At 41.1% G+C, this 24,656-nt stretch overlaps 1 protein-coding gene across 2 annotated transcripts in view; it reads left to right on the forward strand.

Annotated features, from left to right (window-relative positions):
* The window catches only part of itprid2 (ITPR interacting domain containing 2), a 318,082-nt gene that overhangs the window by 209,131 nt on the left and 84,295 nt on the right, over positions 1 to 24,656 (forward strand). The window contains exons 1-2 of one of the 2 annotated variants that reach the window (XM_041200976.1): positions 3,321 to 3,414; positions 4,817 to 5,047. In XM_041200976.1, the coding sequence (XP_041056910.1) occupies positions 4,855 to 5,047 (193 nt within the window). In that variant the 5' untranslated portion in view covers positions 3,321 to 3,414; positions 4,817 to 4,854. Of the gene's footprint in view, positions 1 to 3,320; positions 3,415 to 4,816; positions 5,048 to 24,656 lie in introns of those variants that run through there. The other variant, XM_041200974.1, reaches the window with a different exon arrangement.

A 24,656-nucleotide genomic window follows, 5' to 3' on the forward strand; every position in this document is an offset into this window, starting at 1 on the left:
AACAAAAATAACTAATTGGTTTAAACAAAGTTGAAAACACCCAGAAGTATTTGAGAGTTTTCAGCATTTTCTGTTTTCTTCTTTTATATTTCCAGCATCTGCAGTATTTCCCTTTACTAAATGAGTTGAATTATACAGTAAAATCTTTGCTTACTCAGGGAATGGGTGGTGCTGGACAGGGTGCGGTATATCTTTGTTCAGACGCAATAACCAAAACTGAGCCAACAATGTAATAATTTCGGTGAAAAGCTTAAGGACAACTTCTGCAGATTTACAATCTATTGTTTCGTTATTAGTATTTTTGAAGAATGCATTATCTGAACACTGAAAGTGAACAGTTTTTGAAAAAAAATCAAGCTGTCAGAAATTCTAGTTATTAAGAGAATTCTGGTTGGTCGAGTGCCAGATAATACACAGTATACTTTCCATATTACAGTATTAACTGATGTGAAGATGAATGGTACATTTTATCAGTTAGGGAGATGTGTATCTTAATTTTGTGGAGGTAGTTGTTGGTTTTAGAAATTTTTTACAATAATTGTTGTTTTTCAGAAGGTATTTATAAGATTTGAAAGGGTAAAGGAAGATCAAAGTTTCTGTGCTGCCAGTAATACAAAATATCAATCGCTTCCCCCTGGCTCATGATGCCTGACTCTTGAATTGAAGAAGTTGGGATGCAGCCTGAATTGAGAACAGCCTTTTGCAGCAATCCTTTGCAGTAGCTGCAACAGAGGAGAAAGTAGTTCACACCTTTCCCAATGTACTGTAAACTGTTTTGACATTGGAAAGAGATGTATTAGAACTTGTAGGCATAACATCAGCATAATTGTATATCATTTCGGAGTCTAAAAATGGTAAGGCCTGTTTGCCTTGATTTGATATATTACAAATTACAGCTAAAAGACAACATAATTGCATTTTAAAATATAAAGCCTCATTAGAGTTGCTGTTGGGAGACTAAACACAACATATCTTAAGGTTTTGTGGTGGTCTGTAGAAACAGTTAAAAGGAGCCATGAATATTTATCCACATATATTTGGATTGCATTTCTCCAATCATTCAATGCCATCATACTATGGGCTTCTGCGCAAGAATTATAGGTGCCTGCATTGAAATGAGGATCAGTCTCTAATTTATTGTATTCATGTTTATTTCTGCATTTGGGCTACAGTTTCAAAAGGGTGAGGCAAATGGCTCAATTGCTGATACCTATGCAACAGTTCTCGGTTATAAGAACCAACTTTTGGGTTTTTTTTAGCCACTTTCTGAGCTGTGGATTCTGGTTGCACACCTTTCCGAGCAATTGAGATTTACTTGTTCACTTCCTGAATTTAACTGGAAACAAACTGTCATCATATATGCAAAAAGTGGCTAGGAATTCTGAAAATCACCTCTATATGGAAATAACTGGTTTACAATCTTGACTATAAGGAAGTTGTCCTTTCAGTAAAACTTCATTCAGTCAAATCCCAGGGCATCCACCTCCAAGTTTTTGTTAAGCAGAACTGCATAATAGCCAACAAGGCCCCTTTCGCACGTGAATGCATCTTTCTGTATCCCAATATGCCTACAAGTATGATCTATGACAGATTCAAATGCCTTCACCTTCCCTTTGATTGACAAACACTTTTAACTTTCTCACAAGTAAGCCATATTTGCATGTTTTGCATGTCCTTTTACAGTGATGTCAGTTGATGGCTGGCGCTCCATGATTTTGTGCTTTTGCGTGGTCTAACCCTGCTCTGGTTGGCACAGTCATATGACAAACGTTGACAAGCTCAGCTGATCCAGAGTTATTAGTATTGAATTTCAGCTTATCACAGGCACCATTCTATGGGATTTGCTATTCTGCAGGTGTGAATGGTTAATGACTTCGACATAACCAGAATTTCCTGTTATCCAAGTTTGACTCATTGAAATTTCGCTCTATAACCAAGGTGTGATTTAAAAATTTAGTTATTTTTAATTGTAATAAACTATTCCTCAGTTTTGTTTGGCACTGTATGAAGTAGGATGGAATGCTAAACTTGAGGTTAACAGCTTCTAAAAATGAAAAGTTTCCATTCAGATATGAAATATTTTAAAGGAATTTTAGACTTCTACTCTTTATTTAAACTGCGTATTGGATCAGAGCTGTGCATTCACTCATTTAGTACTGTGTGCTTCTGTACAATCTAAGAATGTTTATGACAATCTTGTCGTATTTGAAAGCCTTTGGCAAACTTGTATACGTGATTGAGAGGCTTCTATTCTCTTTTTTAGTATCTCAAATGGAAGCAACAAAAACAAACATGCCAACCTAGAAAATGAAGAAATACTGACTTTTTAAAAAATAAGTAATGACATTGAAAGTGCAGTGGGACTTGGGGGTTTGGGTTTGTATCTTAAGCTGTAGGTATAACTTGAATCCCTTTAATTGTGCTGAGAAATAAAACCATAAGTAGATGAATGTTTGAATGACACTACAAGTGTTAAAGACTTGTATTTGCCATTTGGAAATTAATGATTTTTCTTTATATTTGAAAACCTCTTTCTCCAGTAGCAGCAGATAACCTATAATTGGGAAGAAAATGTTTCAAGTCAATGATTTAAGCTTTGTTTGCCCACCCATTTCAATTGGGCCTGTAGGCAGCACCTATATATACCTTCCAAATGTTCTTCCCATCACCTCATGGCAAATGTTTCTATATATCCATGGGTGTCTGGGGGCTTACACCTGGAAAATTTGAATGTTTGCATTAAAAATTGTGCATCCTTGATAATGTTAAAGACATTTTGGGCAATATGCAACACTAGAGTTGACAGCAGAGCAACCAAGCTATTACTGCCTCAAAAACTAATTCTACAGGCACTCTTCCCTCACCTTGTCCCATTCCCCCAACTCATCTTTTCCCTGCAAAAAGAATGATATTCTACCACGTTGAACTTACTTTGACGCACTTTTAACTAACCCCACTGCCATCATAAAGTCATTCTTTCTTCCTCCAAACCACCAGTGCTCTTTTTTGTCTTTTTTTGCTCAGTTCAGCTTAGCACTCTTCCCCTCCCTCACCCTTACACCACAAATTGAAGTGGCACTCTCATCCTTCCTCCCTGCCATTCTGGTGATCTCACTTCCTCCTTCAATGTCACGTTCTTCTCCCTCCATCTCCACCCATATATTCGCCCTCTGTTCATCACGCCCTGACCCCACATCCCAGTTCATGTTGGCATTCTTTTCCCTCTAGTAAGTTGATGCTTGTAGCCACGTCTCTGCCTCTTAGCACCACACCCTCTTTCTCCTTACTCTTATCCTTAGCATTGCGCCAGGACTTCTACGGAAATCTCGTGGCTGCTGTGGTATATCAAAATGGTTAAATACATTTGCACATCGTGGGTGGAAATTCCTGATCTCACAAGAATTCGCCTCCACAGTAAGCAGCTGTTTTCAATCGCTTCGCTTTTCAGTAGTAGCAACAACAGAACTCAGGCAGGAGCCTCTGAGCAGTGCTGGAGGGGGAAGCTTGTCCACTCTGAATTATATCTGTCAACATGGAAATGTGTGCTGGTTTTCCTTTCAAAGTGTTGTGCTGGTCAAATGCGATCAAGTGATACATGTGTAAAGCATGTCGGCCTTCTCATTGATTTACATAGCTTCCATATGTGCACTTGTGTTTCCTTGTTTTGTGATGTCTGTCATAGATCAGTGCTTGTAAGTTGGGCCTTGCTTCTTTAGATGCTGAAATACTATAGCACTTAAAAAGGAGTCTAACAGAAATGTGCAAAACGACAAAGAAATGTTAATTCGGCTCCTTCAAAACTCACTTGAGACAGTAGAACCAATGATGGCATTAGTACCCAGCCTATAATTAAATCTATCCAGAATGCCAAAATAAACAGGTTAAAACAATCCATTCCAATGTTCAACTTTTAAAAATGATCTGACAATAAGACTATCACCTTTAGGTATAGATAATGAGATAAGGCTATTTAAATGCCATTACCTGAGGATAGGCAACAAATGATTTTGTTGTGATATGATGCGCATGCACCTTTAAGGAATAGGTATCTTAAACTGCTGTCAATCATTACCACCTCGACAGGATATGATGTATTAATCCCATGAGTTGTTAGTCTGCAAGCAGCAGAGATTAGATGAATTGTACTTTATCTTCAGATGAAGACCCCATATTATTATTTCACCAATCCTTGTATGTTTATGTTGAAAAGAAGAATGTAACAAATTCAACAATTGGCTGTTTCTATGGTACGGAAATTGTATGAAAAGAACGAATGGCTAGCTTATATTTATCTGATGCTAATCACATCTCTAAGAAACCACTCTAAGCACTTAACAACAATTGTTACTGCTTCAAAGTAATGTGTGTGTAATGTATTAGGCAAGTGCAACAGCCATTTTGTTCATAGTAAGTTTTGCAAACCACAATGAGAAGAAAGATCAGTTGCTTTGTTCTGTCATTATTTGAGAGAACAATAGTCCAAGTAGGAGCATGAGTTCTTCAGCGTTCACCTGAATCACAGGCACAGACATATTAAACTTCAGTTTAACATCTCACACCCCAGATGGCATGAGAGTGCTGCACTGTAGTTGTGTTCAAAACCTGAATGGGGCTGAATGGCTAAAGTCACATTTAACTGACCTAAAAGTGTTGAGTTGACACATTAATATGTGGCATTAGAGGGGTGGGACATCTGTGCTACCTGCAATCTTTATTCACCACTGAGGATCAGTTACTTAAAAGGTTAAAATGTTGTGACTTTATTTGTCTTTCTGATGCTCTGTTATTAATGGTTATTTTTGTCTTTAACTTGCAGGTTGATATTTCCACTGAAATAAAAGCATAATTGTAGCTATGGAAGAGGCAGTTCTACCTGGATGTGCACATAGTTGGAGAAATGCTAAGGACAAAAGGAAGGCTTGGGCAAGAAGCAGAGACTCTTGGCAAATCTCTGAGACAGATGGCAGGTGTGTTGCCACAGAGACCACAGTGCTCTCAGAAGACAACAGTTCAGCAAATCTAGAACTGTCTGGAACATCAGCCGAAGGTAGGGGTTTACTAATGAATGGCAAACAAAAGATTTGTGTACGTGGTTGATGAACAAATAATGTCATATTGTTGGTTCATAGGGTATAGACGTGTAGACTAAACATAAACTTAAAAAAAATCCTTTATCTGGAATTACCTGTATGGATGTGTGCACATGCCTCTTTGTAAACTTATACATCTAGTCCCACACCAACATGGCCCACTCTTAACTGCCCTTTGAAGGAATCTAGCAAGTCACTCACTTGTATCAAACTTAAGGCAACTAGAGATGGGAAATAAACGCTGACCTTGCGAGCAACACACACATTTTGAGAATGAATTTTTAAAAATGTTCCAACTGTCAGTTTTTTGATGGTCCAGTCAGCAAGGTACAGTTTGTTGATAAAATTAAATGTGAATTGGACCTCTCTTCCTGTCTGTCATGAAAAGGATCCTGACTGCTATATCATGTTTGTCCTTTGATGCGAAGATGGACCATGTTCAACATCTGGGATGTTTGACAGGTTTCTGGTGGGTTTGCAGGTGACTGCTAAGGTCAATCTGCACACTGAATATTCTGCTGCAAATAGGGCAGGATAGTGCAGATGATTGAATTTTGGAAGAGTTGCTAGCTCAGGATTTACTCTCCTTTGTGTATTCTCTCTGCCTCTGATATGTGCTTGTTTTTGAAGCAGTTAAGGTATATCTGGGATTGTTGCTAGTTCAGGATTTACTCGCCTTGTGTATTCTTTCTGCCTCTGATATGCGCTTGCTATTGAAGCAGGTAAGGAATTATTAAAGTTAGACATGAATGCACATAATAAGTGCATAAAATCAGTGAAACTCTCAAGCTGTCAAGGGATTTAAATCTCCTGCCCTTTTGAATATTTGAAAAAATACGCCCTGCAGTGTTAACAAAGAAATTGGTGCTTGCTATTTCACCCTGTCTGTTGACATAAGCCTGAGGGCTTACATTACAGGATTAGTGCTGCCTGACTGATTTGACAACCTTTCATTATTGCAGTGGAGTTCCTGTCAGTTCACAGTTCAATAATCAGCTCCAAGTGCTTATAATTTCTTTGAAGTGGGACTATGAATATAGTTGTTTTTTTTATAATGGATTAAAGGAAGTTAAATATTGTATTGTTTTTTAATCAACGAGAGTTTTTTTTTCTGAAATCATGAATTCATTAATCCTCCTCCTTCAGATACCATGCTCTAAGAGAGCATTGGCAACCATGGACTTCCATTGGATTGGTCCATGATTATGCTTGGTAAAGTACTGCAGTAGTTTCCCATTTCCTTCTGCAGTATGGCTGGCCAGGAACCTCTTTCACTTCTACTGCTTTTCATCAGGCGCATTGGAAGGATTTACAGGTGGATAATCAACCTGTTTGGCCACATTATGAAAGCACCTTCCGTGGCCATCAAGCCCTGAAACGGGACTTGAACCCGGAGCTTCTGATCCAGAAGTACGGATGCCACCATGGTACCACAAGACCTCCTACGAATTCAACAATAGACACTTAAGAACTTTTTAATCTCCGCATGGCTCCCGAGGTCTGCCCATGATGAGTTGGCATGGTGAGTGTAAGGGCAACAGGTGGGTGTGGGAACATGGATTGGCATGAGTTGACACTAAGTTGGTATAGGGGCTATGAAGGGCCATGGTGGGTAAAGGGGCATAGGTTAGCACGGAGGATATGAGGAGCCATGGATGGGTGGGTATCATATGTTGGTATGGGGAGGGGTTGTGGGGGGGCAGATGGCTGTCTTTTGTTTTATTATTTTCTTTCATATCTTTGATAAAATGCTGGAGCATTGAGGCTGGCCTCCCACCCAGCACACTTCTGCACCAGGCAACCTCTGAACGCTTTCCAAGGGTGCCTGTCACGACTTCCATTTTCACCTGCTCCCTTCCCAGAACGAAAATCCGAACTCCCTGGACACTTTTTCGTGTGTTGGTTAGCGGAGTCGGGAATTGTCCTGATTCTGCACTCCTGACCCGGAGTGAAAAATCAGACCTGAGAGTCTGTGAGTCTACACCCAGCAAGGCCTGCTGCTTCCTTTGTGTCCAGGCATTAAAGCTCGCACCTGATTTTCAGTTGGGTTTGCCGGGTCCCCATGGCAACCAAATCACATGGGTCTGTTGCTGAGCAGACTTCAGTACAACTACACACCATTATCCATTCCAGGTTATTCTGTTTTACCTTAAATTAAAAGAGAGAGTTTAAAACATAACCATCTTATAAAGTCTAGCAGTCATAATGTACTCTGGAGTCAGAAGTACAATTTCAAAATTTGTAGAGGACTCCAAATTGGACTACAGATAAGAACCATGAGAAAATGCAGGAAAACTTTAATAAACTTGTAGAATGGATTTGTAATTGGTTTAAAATATTTCAATATACTGTGAGAGTGTACATTTTGGTAGTTAGAATAAGAAGGCGGCATGGTCCTTGAGAAAGAATGAGTGAATGGAGTATGGGAAGAGAGAGCCCTGAGGGTACAACTACTGCACAAATGACTAAATGTAGCTAAATAGATAATTAATTAAAGTTACTGAGGTTTATATCTAGAATTGAAAGCAGAGAAGTTATGTTAAACATGTATGGAATGGTTATTGTGAACAGCTCTTGTCTCCATATTATAGAGGCACTGGAAGAAAGGGAAAAGATTTACTCAGGCTCTTTTCTCCAGAAAAAAAGGACGAGGAATGGCCTAATAAAAGTCTTTAAGATTATGAAATATTTGATTGAATAGATCGAAAAATGTTTCCATTTGCAGAAGTGAAGCCATAAATAGAAGATAGTCAGAAAGAAATTCAGTAGGGAATTTGGGCAACACAACTTGACCCAGACAATGATTAGAATGTGGAACTTACTACCACAAGGAAGTGAATAGCATAAATGGATTTAAGGGAAATTTGTTAATCACATGAGGGAGGGCGGGGTGGGGGTGGGGATGGGTTGTGGGGTGGGGGGGTGGCGGACGGCTGGCAGAGAATAGAAGGATTTATTGATGGGTTAGATGGAGGAGGGTCATGTGGAGCATAAACACCTGCATGCATCTATCTGGCCAAATTCTGTGTTGTAGATACCGATATAATAAATTGAAAGAAAAAATATTTGCATTTATATAGCACCTTTCCCATAGCTCCGTTTGTAACACTGTCATCTCTGAATTACGAGGTTCTGAGCTCCTTCAGAAGGTTCTGAAGGAGTGCTGCACTGTTGATGGTGCTGTCTTTCAGATGAGACATAGAACTGAGCCCCCTTCAGCCTGCTTGGGTTGATATAAAAAATCCCATGGTACTATTTCAGTGGAGAGCAGGGGGGTTAACACCAGTGTCCTAATCAATATTTATCCCTCAATCGACATGCCAAATACAAATTACTTGGTCATTTTCATATTACTATTTGTGGGAGTTTGCTGTGTGCAACTTGACTGCCACATTTCCTATGTTTCAACAAAGACTACACTTCAAAAGTACTTCAATGTCTGTAAAGTGCTTTGAGATGTCATGTGGTCATGAAAGGCACTATACAAATGCAAGGTTCTCTTGCTTTCTTTCATGACCTTCCTTTGTCTCAAAACACTTTACAGCCAATGAAGTATGTGTGAAGTATAGTGTTATGAATATCTCATTTAATGATTTGTTTGTTTTCGGAGTATAACTTTTAGTTTTGGGAATTGGATTGTTACATGTAAGATAATTAGAGGAAAAAACTTGAGTTTGAGAAACTGGTAAACACCCCTAAGTAAAACAATTCAAAGGGTCTTTACTTAAAGACATCTGAATTGGAAGTGGGAAAATAATAAACAACAGGTAGACATCTCTTAGCTTTCTAATGGAAACAGTGAGTCTGGTAGGATTGCAGTTGTCCCAGTTAGAGAGATAAACTAATTCATGTGGGATCCAGAATCAAAGGGATGTTTTAAACTATGTAGTTTAAATTTCTGTCTGGGACATTCCAGGTATGTCACATTTTCATGAAAATAGGTTATGCAGGAAAGCACCCTTTTGTTTTGATTTTATCTGTGTGATTTCTCACAGGCAGTTATGGTTGGCTTGAGAACAACTTTGAGACAGGCAGTTGAAGACTGGGTCAGAAACTATAAAGAAGCTGTGGACCAAGAGCAGAGGGTTATCAGAAACCAGGGGTGTTTTCAGATTTGGACTCATTAAGCAAAAGTGCAGTGAGGCCCATGCTTGAGCTGGGGGTCTCCACAATCATCAGGTGCTTAAGGAGAGCTGGAGGGTTACCTAACTGGATGCTAGTGGAAGGACCCCAAGAAATCTCATATCTCGGAGAATAGCAAGAACACTGAGGAGATTCAAAGTGAATTTCTGAGAGCTGTGGCACACTTTGGTTTGGTCCCAGGAGAAGTGAAGGAACCTTCGAGATCCTGTGGCATATAGGGGAACTCTTGGCTGAAATTAAAAGTAGAACGAGGTGTTCTGTTGAGATTTTTGGATTTATAGTATATGTTTATAAAAGAAGTGTTAAGCTTGCAATATTTACTTTGTCTAACTCTTGAGTAGTAGAGGTTTTGGTTTAAAACATGAAATATTGTGGCGTAATTCTATATTTAATAACAAGGAGTTTGAATTTCTTTCCAAGAGCTACTGGTCTCCACCAAGATCATAAAGCAGTCACTGATGAAACATAGGAAACATGGCAACCAATTTGTGCCTAGCAAGCTCCTACAAAAAGCTATGTCAAAATGCCAGACGATTTGTTTTTGTGATGTTGATTGAGGGGTAAATATTGGCCAGAAGAACAGGGATAGCTCCCCTGCTCTTTGCAATACTGCCACGGGACCTTTTCCATTCACCTGAGAGGCTAGATGGGACATGGCTTAACATCTCATCTGAAAGACAGCACCTTCGATGATGCAGCACTGCCTCAGTACAGCACTAGAGTGTCAACTTTGATTTTTGCACTGAAGTCTAGAAATGGGACCTGAATCCACAATGTTCTGACTCTGAGACGGGCGTGCTACCAACTGAACCTAGGCAATACTTAATGGAGGCAATGGGGGTCTCGCCTGCCAGCAGGAGTGCTGGCGAGAGCCCTATGCCACCTCTTTTTGAGAAGGTCCACTGCATTAAGTGCCAATCAGGCCCTTATGTCGGAGTGGCAGGCATTCCCTGGGATCAAGGAGCCTGGGGGTGAAAGTGCTGCCTGTCGGGAACTGCCAGCCAGGCAGTAGCCAACAACTTTCATTGCTTGGCAGTGCCACCAGGAAGGTGGCTGCTGCTGGTAATGCACCACCTGAGGTCTCTGAAGGACCCAGGCCACAGGTGAGTGATGGCAGGAGGAGGATCAGCAGCAAAGGTGGGAGATGGCTCTCAGGCACTGAGTCCATTTGAACAAGGGACCCATCCTCTCTGAAAACCCATGAACAACACTAACAAGGTTTTCTTCTCATGCTGTCTGCACAGTGAGTCCCCCACCTGCTGCTGGGTGAGTAACAGTAGCAGTGAGGTGAGGCCCCTGAGTGGCCTCAGTTGGCAACAGGGCAGCAAGGCCATCCACGAGCCTTTTCATCACAGACTTCATCAGGATAGAGGCAGGAGGGTGGCAGGGTTCCCACCCGCTACCCTCTCACCTGTTAAATGCCCCACTGCCATCAAACTTGTTTCGAGGGTGGGTATTAAATTACTCCCCATAATACTCAAGTGAAGGGGGAGAGGAATGAATGGTAATAAAACTGAGCAGGAAGAAGGGAAGTTTGAGTTGTAAGCTGCATTTATTGCTAACCCTCAGTTGGCCTGACAGGAAGGAAAGCCTTTGTCCTTCTAAATAATCTTTTTTGATATTTTTGATGATAGTGTGTGTGTGGATGTGTGTTTGTGTGTTTAATTAAACTGGGGGAAAGTTACTATAAACAGCTTGTACAATAAAGATGGTAGATGCAACAGGAAGACATGAAAGATTTTTATATTTTTGAAAAGTTGAGTTCAAAGAGGTGCCTAGGACAATGGAGTCTAGGGTGAAAGGGAAAAAAAGATATTCAAAGAAAGCTGTTTAGCTGAGTTGAGGTGACGGTGGGGGAGATGTCCTCAGCCTAGCTCCATGCTGAGAGAAGTTGTGAATTTGAAGCAGCCATCGAGTTTGAAGCTAGAAAAGTCTTTGTTTTCGGAAAGCATTTTGTTTCTGAACTTGCTTCGGATGTCCACAGCAGAGTGGAAGAGATTGAGAAGTCATGTGGTATACTTTAATAAAGTAGCAGCAGTTTTTGCCTTGGGTAATATTACTGGATTTGTATGGTTAAAACTGAAAAGGGTGCTGATCCCAAGTAGTTTGCTTATGTGTTCTGACCAAGTGAGAGTTTTGGGGAATGTTTTGTAAGACTATTTCAGCTGTGTAATTCTAATCTTGTGTGTTTAAGTTTTTTTTTCCTTCTTGTTAATAAATCTTTTAGTATCACTGAAAAAAAGACATGTCGAAGCTTTTTGCACTCATCAGGATAGTTTGAAAAGGGAATATAATTAAGGGGAAAACAATTTTTATACTTTATGTGAAGTGAGTGCTGATTGGTTGGCAAGTGGACTCTGGTAGATGCAGTGGGCCAGGTACAGACTGTACCCAACCAGCCCATGTTTGCAAAACTCAAACGCCTAAACCTTTTAATTTTAAAATCCTAAACATGTACCCGGATTCTATGCTTCTGGGACCAGTTTTCCCCTTGTTTTCAAATTACAAAAGTTTCCCTCTGGGATTTGGCTTGCTCAACGAATAACATCAGCTGTGATTGTAACACCGTACGATAAGAGTATGTTGCTAGGCTGCATTCAATCATACTTTAAAGTGATTGTACAACAGAGTGGCTTTCTAGGCCACATCGGAGAGTTTTAAGAATCGTTCACAGGCTGGACTATGGTTGTCATGTGTAGGCCACACTGGGTAGGAGTGACCTTCCTTGCAGAACTTCAGTTAATTAGTTGAGTTTTTATGACAATCTAGCAGTTCTTACGGTTACTTTTTCAGATAGTAGCTCACCAGATTTATGAAAACCTGCTTTTAACAGCTTAGCTTGGCAGAAGTTGAACTCGTGTCCTCTGGGTCACTTATGCAGCACCATGACCAGAAATGAAAGGAGGAGGGAAAAGAGAGAAGAATGGATAGTAGAGAAGCTAAGAGGGAATGGGGCAATAGGTGTCGATGAAGGACTCGGGGAATGGGAATGTGGATGACAATGAGGGGAGTGAGAAGAGGCGAGTGAGAAGGGGAGGGGAAAATTGATGGCAGTAAATGAGATGGGCAGGGTGCAGTGGAAGGCATTGACGGGAAAAGCATTAGAAAAATGGCATTGATGAGTGAATGAAGGGAGTAAATGGATAGCAATGAAGTTGAGAGGGAATGGCAGTGGGAAGCAGATGGCAATGAAAGGTTAGTGAAAGATCCAGGAAAGGGAACAGAAGTTGGGACCATTGTTTTATTTTAAGAAAGGAAAGAAGGGGGAAACTGGTAGTGGTCCATTGGGCTGGGTAAAGAAGTGTGTTAGCATTAACTGAGGGCAGGGAAGGATGCCAGCAGAACTGGGGGCACAGATGGAACAAAACCTTTTGAATTGAGGAGGAAGAGAAAGCTAGCTTGAAATGATGGGTGGAGATGGCAGGTGCAGATGGAAGGGGGGAAAATAGAGAAGAGATCCAAAATGAATCAGGAAGGTTAAAGGAAAAGTGCCTTTCTGGAAATGTAGAAAGTTCAATGCGATGGGTGAAGTGGAGTAATGGGGGTTGGAGGTAGGAGAATGGTGTTCGAGGTAACTTTGAGGAAAGTTGTTTCTCTTGAAAATTTAATGTCACTTTTTGTCTTCCTTTTTGGGGAAAAATAATACAAATCTATCAACAATGTATCCATTCCACTTATTCAATGTAGATGATGGGGGAACATGCTCTGGATCATCTGCAAAATGCATCAATTTTTCATCTTCAACATGTGCATTTCCCGCTTCTAGCTTGCAAGAATAAGCACTTGCTTTTATATAACCCCTCTGTCAGAGGAAAATGTCCCAAGATGTTTCACAAAGGCAAAAGAAAATTGAACAAAGGGAGGAGATGACCAAAGAGATTGGATTTAAAGATGGCCATCAGGGATGGAGAATGTTCTTTTCTTTTATTGGTTCATGGAATGTGAGGCAAGACCAGCATTTGTTACCCATCTCTAATTGCCCTTGAGAAGATGGTGGTGAGCCACAATCTTGTACCACTGCAATGCACGTGGCATAGATACACCCACAGTACTTTTCGGAAGGGAGTTCTAGGATTTTGACTCAGTGACTGTGAAGGAACTGTGATATAGTTACAGACAATACTGACTTAGCACTTGGGCAGCAGGTGTTTCCTTTCATCTGCTGTCTTTGTTTGTTTAGGTGGTAGAGGTCACAGATTTGGAAGGTGCTGCTGAAGAAGCCTTGGCAAGTTGCTGCAGTGCATCTTCTAGCTAGTACATATTGCTGCCACTGTGCACCGGTGGTGGAGGGAGTGAATATTTAGGCTGGTGTTTGGGGTTCTAACCAAGTGGGCTGCTTTGTCTTGAATGGTGTCAATGTTCTTGAGCATTGTGGGAATTGCACTCTTCCAGGCAAGTGGGGAGTATTTCATCACACTCCTGACTTGTCCCTTATAGATGGTGGATAGGCTTGGGGGAGTCAGGAGGTCAGTTTTTCGCTGCACAATTCCTAACCCCTGACCTCTTGCAACCACATAATTTATAAGGCTGGTCCAGTTAAGTTTTAGGTCAATGATAACCCCCGGGATGTTGATTGTGGGGAAATTCAGTAATTGTAATGTCATTGAATATCAAAGGTGGGTGGTTAGATTCTCTCTTGTTGGTAGTTGCTGCCACTTATCAGCCCAAGCCCGAATGTCATCACAGTCTTGCTGCACGTGGACATGGACTGCTTCAGTATTTGAGGAATTGCTGAAGGGAGGGAATTGCAGAATTTTTAAAAAATTCTTTCATGGGACATGGGTGTCGCTGGCAAGGCCAACATTTGTCGCCCTTCCTTAACTGCCCTTGAACTGAATGACTAGTTAGGCCATTTCCGAGGGTGGTTAAGAGTCAACCGCATTGCTCTGGGTCTGGTGTCACATGTAGGCTAGAGCAGGTAAGGTGACTGAAGCCATGGAAGAGGATCATAGAGTTTAAAGGGTGGTGGGAGGGTGGTGAGGTGTTGGGGGGTGCTGCTTGTAATGCTGCTGAAATAGGGATGGGTGAGAGCATGGAGAGATTGAAATACAAGTAAAATTTAAAATTTCAAGTTTTAAGGGTTCAGGAGCTAACATATGCTAGTGAGAGTAAGCAGGAGTTCATGTGAAATAAGATATAAGTAGAAGATTGATGGATGAGCTTGTCCTGACCAGAAGCCAAGGTTTTAATGGATAAATGATTGGGCTGATAAAATGGCTGCTGCTGATCACACGCTAGTTTCTGGAAGATTCTGAGCTGTTCCAATGGACAAAGGCTACCTCATCATCCTCCTGGAATGTGACCTATATTGTATAAACATTCCAGACAAGCCAACAAAGGATTTATAGATGATAAGCCTGCACCAGCCAGCTATGGACAAAGGTAGAGCTATTTGTGACTCATAATCGCCAATGTTATGCTAATGGCCCCACCATTACCTGCTCCAAAACACATTGGGTTTCAACCCGTCACCTTGTTAGTTGAACAGCTTGACACAAAACCACCCTGTCACATGACTGAGAATTGAGCTGTTCAAATTCCTTTAATTATACAGCTCTTGAATGTTATCTTCAGTCCCTATTTGGCCCCAAGCGAAGCAGGACTCCAGGCAAACAGCCTGCCTCTGTCTACCATTTTATCATCTAACAGGTAGTAGCAGAAAGAGATCTGCTCAGGTGACGTGCCTGGCTATCATCTACACTGTTAACTCTGGAACTCCTGTATCTGGGCCTTAAAGACTAATTCATCTCTATGTGCCTTCCCCCATTGTGGAAGCCTTTGCTTCTGGAAAGTCTGATCACCCTGCAATAGTTTCAGCCTGCTAATCTCTGAATGAATATGGCACTGAACTTTAGATTCTGGATTCATGTGAAACCATAACTCTTATTTTTATTCCTATACCGTTTTCGTTCCCTTAACCCTCTTTTGTTATATAAGCTCAAAAAGAGGTGGACGTTGCAAAACTCCTTTCCCGAGGTTTGTGTGTCTGTAGAATAAACCAGCCCTCTTATTTTACCTTATCTTGAGTTTGCTGTGGAGTTATTGATAGGTGATTGGATAACTCCAAAACTGAAGGGTTGGGAAAATAAACCACCACTTATAAAGTGAGAAATCAAAAATCAAAAACACCTTTCTGTTTACAGAAAGTGAGAGACAAAATCAGGACTGTTTAAATTAATGGCCCAGAGATAAAAACAAAAAAACTGCGGATGCTGGAAATCCAAAACAAAAACAGAATTACCTGGAAAAACTCAGCAGGTCTGGCAGCATCGGCGGAGAAGAAAAGAGTTGACGTTTCGAGTCCTCATGACCCTTCGACAGAACTTGAGTTCGAGTCCAAGAAAGAGTTGAAATATAAGCTGGTTTAAGGTGTGTGTGTGGGGGGCGGAGAGATAGAGAGAGAGAGAAGTGGGGGGGGGGGGTGTGGTTGTAGGGACAAACAAGCAGTGATAGAAGCAGATCATCAAAAGATGTCAACGACAATAGTACAATAGAACACATAGGTGTTAAAGTCAAAGTTGGTGATATTATCTAAACGAATGTGCTAATTAAGAATGGATGGTAGGGCACTCAAGGTATAGCTCTAGTGGGGGTTTTTTTTAAATTTTTTTTTAAATAATGGAAATAGGTGGGAAAAGGAAAATCTTTATAATTTATTGGAAAAAAAAGGAAGGGGGAAACAGAAAGGGGGTGGGGATGGGGGAGGTAGCTCACGACCTAAAGTTGTTGAATTCAATATTCAGTCCAGAAGGCTGTAAAGTACCTAGTCGGAAGATGAGGTGTTGTTCCTCCAGTTTGCGTTGGGCTTGACTGGAACAATGCAGCAAGCCAAGGACAGACATGTGGGCAAGAGAGCAGGGTGAAGTGTTGAAATGGCAAGCGACAGGGAGGTTTGGGTCATTCTTGCGGACAGACCGCAGGTGTTCTGCAAAGCGGTCGCCCAGTTTAAGTTTGGTCTCTCCAATGTGGTCTCCTCTACATTGGAGAGACCAAACGTAAACTGGGCGACCGCTTTGCAGAACACCTGCGGTCTGTCCGCAAGAATGACCCAAACATCCCTGTCGCCATTTTAACACTCCACCCTGCTCTCTTGCCCACATGTCTGTCCTTGGCTTGCTGCATTGTTCCAGTGAAGCCCAACGCAAACTGGAGGAACAACACCTCATCTTCCGACTAGGCACTTTACAGCCTTCCGGACTGAATATTGAACTCAACAACTTTAGGTCGTGAGCTACCTCCCCCATCCCCACCCCCTTTCTGTTTCCCCCTTCCTTTTTTTTTCCAATAAATTATAAAGATTTTCCTTTTCCCACCTATTTCCATTATTTAAAAAAAATTAAAAAAAACCCCACTAGAGCTATACCTTGAGTGCCCTACCATCCATTCTTAATTAGCACATTCGTTTAGATAATATCACCAACTTTGACTTTAACACCTATGTGTTCTATTGTACTATTGTCGTTGACATCTTTTGATGATCTGCTTCTATCACTGCTTGTTTGTCCCTACAACCACCCCCCCCCCTCCACCTCTCTCTCTCTCTATCTCTCTGCACCCCACACACACACCTTAAACCAGCTTATATTTCAACTCTTTCTTGGACTCGAACTCAAGTTCTGTCGAAGGGTCATGAGGACTCGAAACGTCAACTCTTTTCTTCTCCGCCGATGCTGCCAGACCTGCTGAGTTTTTCCAGGTAATTCTGTTTTTGTTTTAAATTAATGGCCCCTCTGGTCCACAACAAGCTGAATTTTACGTAGATTGGAGAATGACAGGACAGTCTGGAGACCACTGAAGTAATCAAGTAGAAAGGTGACAAAGGGATGGATGAAAGTTTGAGGCAAACAGGCTGTGGTAGAGGTGGAAGATGGCAATATTATGGAGGTGCAAATCGGTAATCTTTGTAATGAAGAAACTATGAAGCCAGAAATGCAACTGGGAGTCAAATAGGATACAGGTTGCAAACTGTTTAGCTCAGCCTTTCAAAGTGGTGAGAAAGAAGGATGGAGTGAGTACCAAGGATAAAGAGCTTGTGGCAGGGGAATAGTTTGATGGCTTAGAGTTTTCCAATGTTAAGCTGGTGGCAATTGTGGCTCATCCAGGGCTGTATTAAATAAGCAGTTTGACAGTACAACAGAAGTACAGTAGATGAGAAGCAGAGCTGAATCATATAAAGCATCAGAAAGGTAAAGCACCCAATTTGGAAAAGTCTAAATAATTCAGTTCTCAGCCTCGTATAACTGCAGAGAGCACTATCGTCATTGAGATACTTGGTGTTTTGATGCAAATATTTCATGTAAGCTAATATCGTGTTGTATTCTTAAAAGCCTCAAATTGTTTCCCCCGCTGTGATCCTGTCACTATCATCAGCCTCATCAGTATGAGTACCACATAGTGTAGTTTAGACACAAAGTACTTAGCTGATTATTGTACAGTTGAATGGGTGTTCACTTATTTGTAAAAAACATAGTCTGAAGATTTCACACATGCCATTATGTTTTAATGACATTTTAACAAAATCACTTATAAAATAAAACTCAACAAAGTGCCACAAAATAAACAGTGCTGTGCCAGATGCTGAATGACCTGAAGACTTAATGAATTACACTGGAACATATTATAAAGCTGGCTTTGAGAGAATTTAACACTCATTCTGTTGGTAAGGATTCCTTAATATATGTTTGATAAGGGATTTTTAATGTATATTAGCAGTTTTAAAATGGGCAGTAATATATTTTCTTTCTGTTTAGAGTTTGACATATTAATTAGTCACATGCTATATGCAAAATCTTAGGTCTGCAAGTCCAAGTTTGATTTGATTTATTTTTCATTGGATAGAAGGAGTTATTATGCCAACTGTATCTTCCAGGCAAAGAATTGCACGCTCATGCCAAATACTAGGTCTTACACATCTGAAAGAGAGCACTTTACATCTCTTTGGCAGATCTGCACATGTGACAGTAAAATAGCAAACAATTACTGTACATTTAAATGATTTTGGTAAAATAGAACAACTTTGTTTAACTTAATGGCCAGAATATTGCCGTTGGCGAACGGGGGGGGGGGGTGCGGCCGATACACTGACGCAAAAAATGATACGAGGTGGTATCGGGCATGCGTCCCGATGTCATCACACGTCCTTTCGTTCGGCGGGCGCGCACCTATTAACAACGCTGTCTGTCCAAGGTTGACGGGCAGGTGAAGAGCCCAAGTGGCCTTCGTGTTTTTCAGGAAACCTCATCCACATTATTTTATAAAATAATTTAATAAATTTTGCAATACTCTCAAACATGTCCCAGCTAATGTAACACTGTCACTTGTGGGGACATGTTTAAATAATTTTTACTTTATTTATAACAAGATTTTTTGTCAACTGAATCTCCGAGGCACAGAGCAGTGCAGATCCCGACTCCCCCCCACCCCCCCCCCAACCGCACAGGTAGTGCTGAGTGGTGCTGGCTGCGTGTTATGCTAAGTGGGCCTTAATTGGCCTGTCCACGTAAAATGGCAGTGCGCAGCTGATCACGGGCAGCGTGCCCGCCCGACATAGGAAAGATTCTGCCCAATGACTTAGTGGTATCATTACTGTCTTTGAATCAAAAGGTCGTGGGTTCACAGGCACTTGACTACATCAGTTAGGCTGAAACTTCAATGCAGCACTTCTATATCCCATCTTGTGTCCTAAGCAGGGTATTGGATATATGATCTGTCTAATGCTTAGAAAGCCTCTCAGTGCTTGTGTAGATTTGAAGTTCATTGATATTCTTCAAACTTGTTAACATTAGTAATTGTTTCACCACAATATCCGGAACATTTTGAAAGGATAATCTTAACTTAACCAGCCAGGTGAGAAACCGACACATTCTGGTCCGATGCAAACTTTACATCCAGCCTGATTTTACTGCCTATTGACAAGTCGACCCAAGCCACCTCTCTCCCTGCCCCCCCTCCACTCTTGAGGTTAAAATCACTTCCAAAATGCCCTTTTTAGTTCTAAAGCAATCTCTGATATTTTTTTGGTCGACTTGGAACCAACTGCCATTTTCAGAATGGAAGCCATTTTCAATTGAGATGTACAATTGTAAATAGAATCAATCATTATTTCAAATTTGGATTATGTAAGTTTGTGGAAATACATTATGCTTGCTCTTTTTTTATTCTCATGCTCTCTTGCCCCATATTTTCACTGAGGAACTAGCTTCACTCCTGCAACTGACGTCTTCCACTGATATGTTTTTGTTCTCCTCTACTGGGTTTTCCTAAGTTATCTTCAGGCTTCAAGCTTTTGGTTAATTTTCAAAATGGAAATGCTAAGAAGAACTGAAGAGTATCAGCAAGCTGCATGCCAAGTCAACTGAGAATACATCTTATTAAGATGAAGGGTCCCGTGGAAGGATGGAATATCTATGATAACAGTAATGAAATGCAGTAACAGTGTTTAGGATGCCCATTTTTGCATGGTACCTGTTGTTAGCACTATCTTGCTCTTGATCACAGTATTGAAACGGCTTTTATCAAAGTCACAAGACACCCTATGTAATTGTGACAAAAGTAAACTATCCCGCCTCATCCTTCTCGACTTGTCTGCAGCCTTTGACATGGTTAACCATACCACCACCTTCCAAAGCCCCTGAACTATCATTTAGTTGGGTGGGAATACACTCATCTGGTTCCATCCTTGTCTATCTAATTGTTGCCAGAGAATCACTTGCGATGGCTTCTCTTTCTGTTGTCCCCTAAGGATCTGTCCCTGGCTCCTCCTCATTTCTCATATACATCATCCAAAATCACATTGCCTGTTTCCACTTGTATGTTGGTGTCATTCAGCTGTAATTCCCGACCACCTAACTTGACCCCTCATGTCTCTGGATTGTCAGTCTATTTGTCCAATTTTTCAGTACTGTATTACAACAGGGAGGATGTGTGTCAGGACTTGCCCCTTCTTTCCTGCTCCTTAATTGATCTTAACAGGGTTTTCTGTAACTTAAACAAAAACAGAATTACCTGGAAAAACTCAGCAGGTCTGGCAGCATCGGCGGAGAAGAAAAGAGTTGACGTTTCGAGTCCTCATGACCCTTCGACAGAACTTGAGTTCGAGTCCAAGAAAGAGTTGAAATATAAGCTGGTTTAAGGTGTGTGGGGGGCGGAGAGAGAGAGAGAGAGAAGTGGAGGGGGTTGGTGTGGTTGTAGGGACAAACAAGCAGTGATAAAAGAACACATTTTGTTCTGTTGTTTGTGACATCTTTTGATGATCTGCTTCTATCACTGCTTGTTTGTCCCTACAACCACACCAACCCCCTCCACTTCTCCCTCTCTCTCTCTCCGCCCCCCACACACCTTAAACCAGCTTATATTTCAACTCTTTCTTGGACTCGAACTAAAGTTCTGTCGAAGGGTCATGAGGACGCGAAACGTCAATTCTTTTCCTCTCCGCCGATGCTGCCAGACCTGCTCAGTTTTTCCAGGTAATTCTGTTTTTGTTTTGGATTTCCAGCATCCGCAGTTTTTTGGGGTTTTTTTCTGTAACTTAGAAGGATGAAAGTATAATTCAATGTCGGTGCTTAACCATTTACGTGCATTTGATTACAAAAAAAAACAGTCTGACAGGCTTTCTTGAGTTTAAGCAAAAGCACTCGTCCAGGTAAACAACATGTAAAGATTTTAAAAAGGTAATCCCACATCCTGAACATTAACACACACACGCATGCTGGATACATAGACACATATGCGTACACGCAAAATACCAAGTTATACTTTTATACTTCTGGCCACTTTTTGGCCAAATCAAAATTCAACAATTAAAGGCAAAAAAAATAGAGAGTTCACTGTTTATAAGTCTTTCATTGGTATCCCTGGCTGAGGCAGAATGTTTCCACAATGGACTTGAAATTCCAGTGGAGTTGAAGCAGATGTAAACTGCAATTTCTGGAGAAACTCTTTTTTTTTAAAACATAATCCATCTTTTCCAAAAGTTGCTGGTTTTTGCACTTGCTATTCCTTTTGTTTGAAAATTCTTCCCCTCTGTAATGGACTTCAAACTGGAACAGAGATAGAGAGGGGAGAGAGAGCTGGTGTTACCCCTCCCTTGGGAGGTTTCTTCCAGATTCCTTTCTTAAGCAACTTGGGTGTTATACTAAAAGTCATTTCAAAATGGTTATTCTGGTCATATGGCCCTCTCCACATGGTAATTTCAGAAGGTAATTTTTTCGTGCCTGGACAAACCTTGGTTTGTATTATGGCCTAGGTGATTAGTTTCTTTAATGTCCCAGCCTTTAAGTCCTGAATGATCCATTCTCCATCTCAATAAGCTAGGAAGAATCTGTATAGCAATTGTCCTGGTAGACTTTTTCTCTCTGCATGATAGGTAGCTTGATAAAAATGCAAAAGGTCCAGTCCAGTTTCAGTAAACCTGTGAAGTAATTCTTGACATCAGCAGGTGTGAAACTCCATTTGAGGTTGTCTTGGCATGTCTTAATTGTAATTCATGTTAGAACCTTCCAGAAACAGGCCAATTTTTAATATCAGATGTCTAGCTTGCTTTTTTAAAAAACAAGTCTTTTGAAAGCAGTTAAATATATGTATTTGATCAGCTGATTAAATTAAAGATTAATATCACACATGCACAAGTCACATCATTGTGACAACTGGATGCGCAGAAATTTCCTCCAATTAAATAGTGGGAATGCTGAAGCCTTGGTGCCTATTGCAAACTCTGTTCCGTAGTCAATGACTCCATCCTTCTCCCTGGCAACTATGTCCACAGACCTTTGAAGGTGGCAGGACATATTGAGAGAGCAGTCAACAACACATAGCATCTTGGGCTTTGTTAATAGAGGTATTGAATACTAAAGCTGAACCCTTATAAAGCTCTGGTTAGATCACAATGGGAGTGTTGCATCCAGCTCTCATTGCCTTACTTTAGAAGGATCCTTGAGAGGATGCAGAGGAGATGCGGCAGAATGGTTCTAGTCATGAAGGATTTTTACTTACAAGATTAATTTGCTGAGGTTGTTCTCTTTGGAAAACAGGAGATTGAGCGGAGATATGATAGAGGTGTACATCATTATGATGGGTTTAGATAAGGTAGATAGACAAAAGCTGTTCCAATTAGTTGATGATGCAAGGATGCGGGGACACAGATTTAAGGTTTGGGAAAAGTGATGAGGAGGGATATGAGGAAGAACGTTTTGTGCACTGAGTGTATTGACTGGGAACTCGTCTATAAGGCTGTTGGAAGCAGAGATGATCAATGATTTCAAAAGGAAATTGGATGGACAATTGGAAGAAATAAATTTGCAGGGCGATGGGGATAGTTGAGAGAATGGGAGTGATTAGATTGCTCTGTAGAGAGTCAGCATGGACTCGATGGGCCAAAGGGTGTCCTCCTATACTATTGTAACTGTCTGAGGTAGAACTGCTTGCAACCTTGGTATAATACTTGACACTGATATAAGCTTCTTGGCCACATTGTTGGGAAATAGAGACAGTTTAAGTAAGTTATATTTGTATTTGTGGATGTTAGGAATGAGTCTAGCTTTAATGTTTAAGTTTGATTTGTATTTCTGTATCTGTGTGTTAAGAAAAGGTCAAATTGAGTTTTAGTTTCACTTTTAAAGGTACCTGCTTTTATAATGAGAGGTTTACGACTGATTCAGCTAAGTTAAACAAACAAGAGTTGAGAAACTGGGCTGCTGCCTAGCCACAGGGGTCCAGCGAGGCAGGCAGTCCCACAGGCACACAGATAAACTAAAGAAACAGCAACTCTGAGTTCAGTTTGAAGACAGCTGCTTAACAGAAGCCAACTAGAAGGGACAGATAGCCAGTCCCAAGCTAAAATTTGCTGAAAGTAGCTGCTAGAGAGAGATTGGAGCAAAAGGGAGAGATAGCAAGTCACAAGCTAAAGAAAAGACCCCAAAATCCAGGGGAGTGGAACAGGGGAATGTCCCAAGCAGACCTTTTAGTCAAAGGAAGAACAGGAACCTGGAAAAGATCCTGTTAATGAAGTTAAGAGTGAGGGGCAGAGAGAAAGGCTCCAAGCTTCAGATTTAAAGAGACACAAGCCACAAAAAGCAGATTTAAAGGGAGAACAGCTTGAAAGAGGCAAGGAGGTCCAAAGAGACAGCTGAAGCTCTGTAACTCTTTGTTATGGGCATGTGACACAGTGGCATTCTGTTGACAGCTGAGTCAGTGAGAGAGAGTATGTGGAAGACAAATTGAATCCATGTGGTGACTCAGGGAAGAGGATCATTGGAAGGAGTGTTCGAAGCCTTGGAAGTGAACCCTTGTGGAAGGCGTCTAAGACAGTATCGGTTTGGGAGGAGATTCCAAGGCAAGTTCTTAGAAAGTGGTGATTGGAAACCCTTGTGTGAAAGATGGAGTGCAGTGAGACCGGTTGGCTCATGGTTTGACAAGCATCTGGGGGGAGTTGAGGAGAGATCCATAACACCTGTGTGAGGTGGCATCTGTCACTTGGTTTCAGAGTGTGGTGTGTCTGACCACAGGTTGCTGTAGGTTTACATGGACTGTGCATTTACTCTGAACATTAAAGTATAAGATAGCTTTTGTAACTTGTGTTATCCTTACAAATCTGTATATATCTGTAAGGGTATAGTTGTGGGTGATGGAGTATTGTAATATAGTTCATCTTTTCTTGTTGAATAAGTGTTTTATTCTTTTGTTAAAAGTTCATTAGCGACTCTGATGACTCTGTTTATGTATCTGAACAAAAAATAAAAGTTACAATCTATCAAGTTGGGTTTCACCCTGGGACCAGGCTTGTCCAGGGGTAATCTCAGCTGGCACCACAACAATATATCTGTGCCATCGCTACGACTACCTCTTTCCACCTCCATAACATTGCCTAACTCTACCCTTCTCTTGGCTTACCTGCTTTAGAAACCCTTATCCGCACGTTTGTTCCTTCTAGACTTGACTATTCCAATGCACTGCTCACTAGTCTCCCACATTCTACCCTTTGTAAACTTGAGATCATCCAAAGCTTTGTTGCTTATATCCTAATTTGCACCAAGTTCAGTTCACCCATAATCCTTTGTGCTCACTGACCTACATTGGCCTACATAAGCAACACTGCAATTTTAAAATTTTCATTCTGGTTTTCATTTCCCACTCTGGCCTCTCCCCTCTCTACCTCTGGAACCTTCTCCAGTCCTACAGCCCTCCTAGCTTCCCATGCTTCTCCAATTCTGGCCTCTTGAGCATCCTTAATTTTAACTGCTCCACCATTGGTGGCTGTGAGTTCAGTTGCCTCGTCTCTAAGCTCTGCCTTTCTACCCCTAAACCACTTTGCCTTTTTTACCACTCTTTCCTCCTTTGAGATGCTCCTTAAAACCTCCCACATTGACCAAGCTATTGGACATCTCTCCTACTATCCCCTTATGTGAATTGGTGCTTTTTTGTTGTTTT

Source organism: Carcharodon carcharias, chromosome 12 (genome assembly GCF_017639515.1).
Source record: "Carcharodon carcharias isolate sCarCar2 chromosome 12, sCarCar2.pri, whole genome shotgun sequence".
In the NCBI taxonomy this organism is placed as follows: Eukaryota; Metazoa; Chordata; class Chondrichthyes; order Lamniformes; family Lamnidae; genus Carcharodon; species Carcharodon carcharias.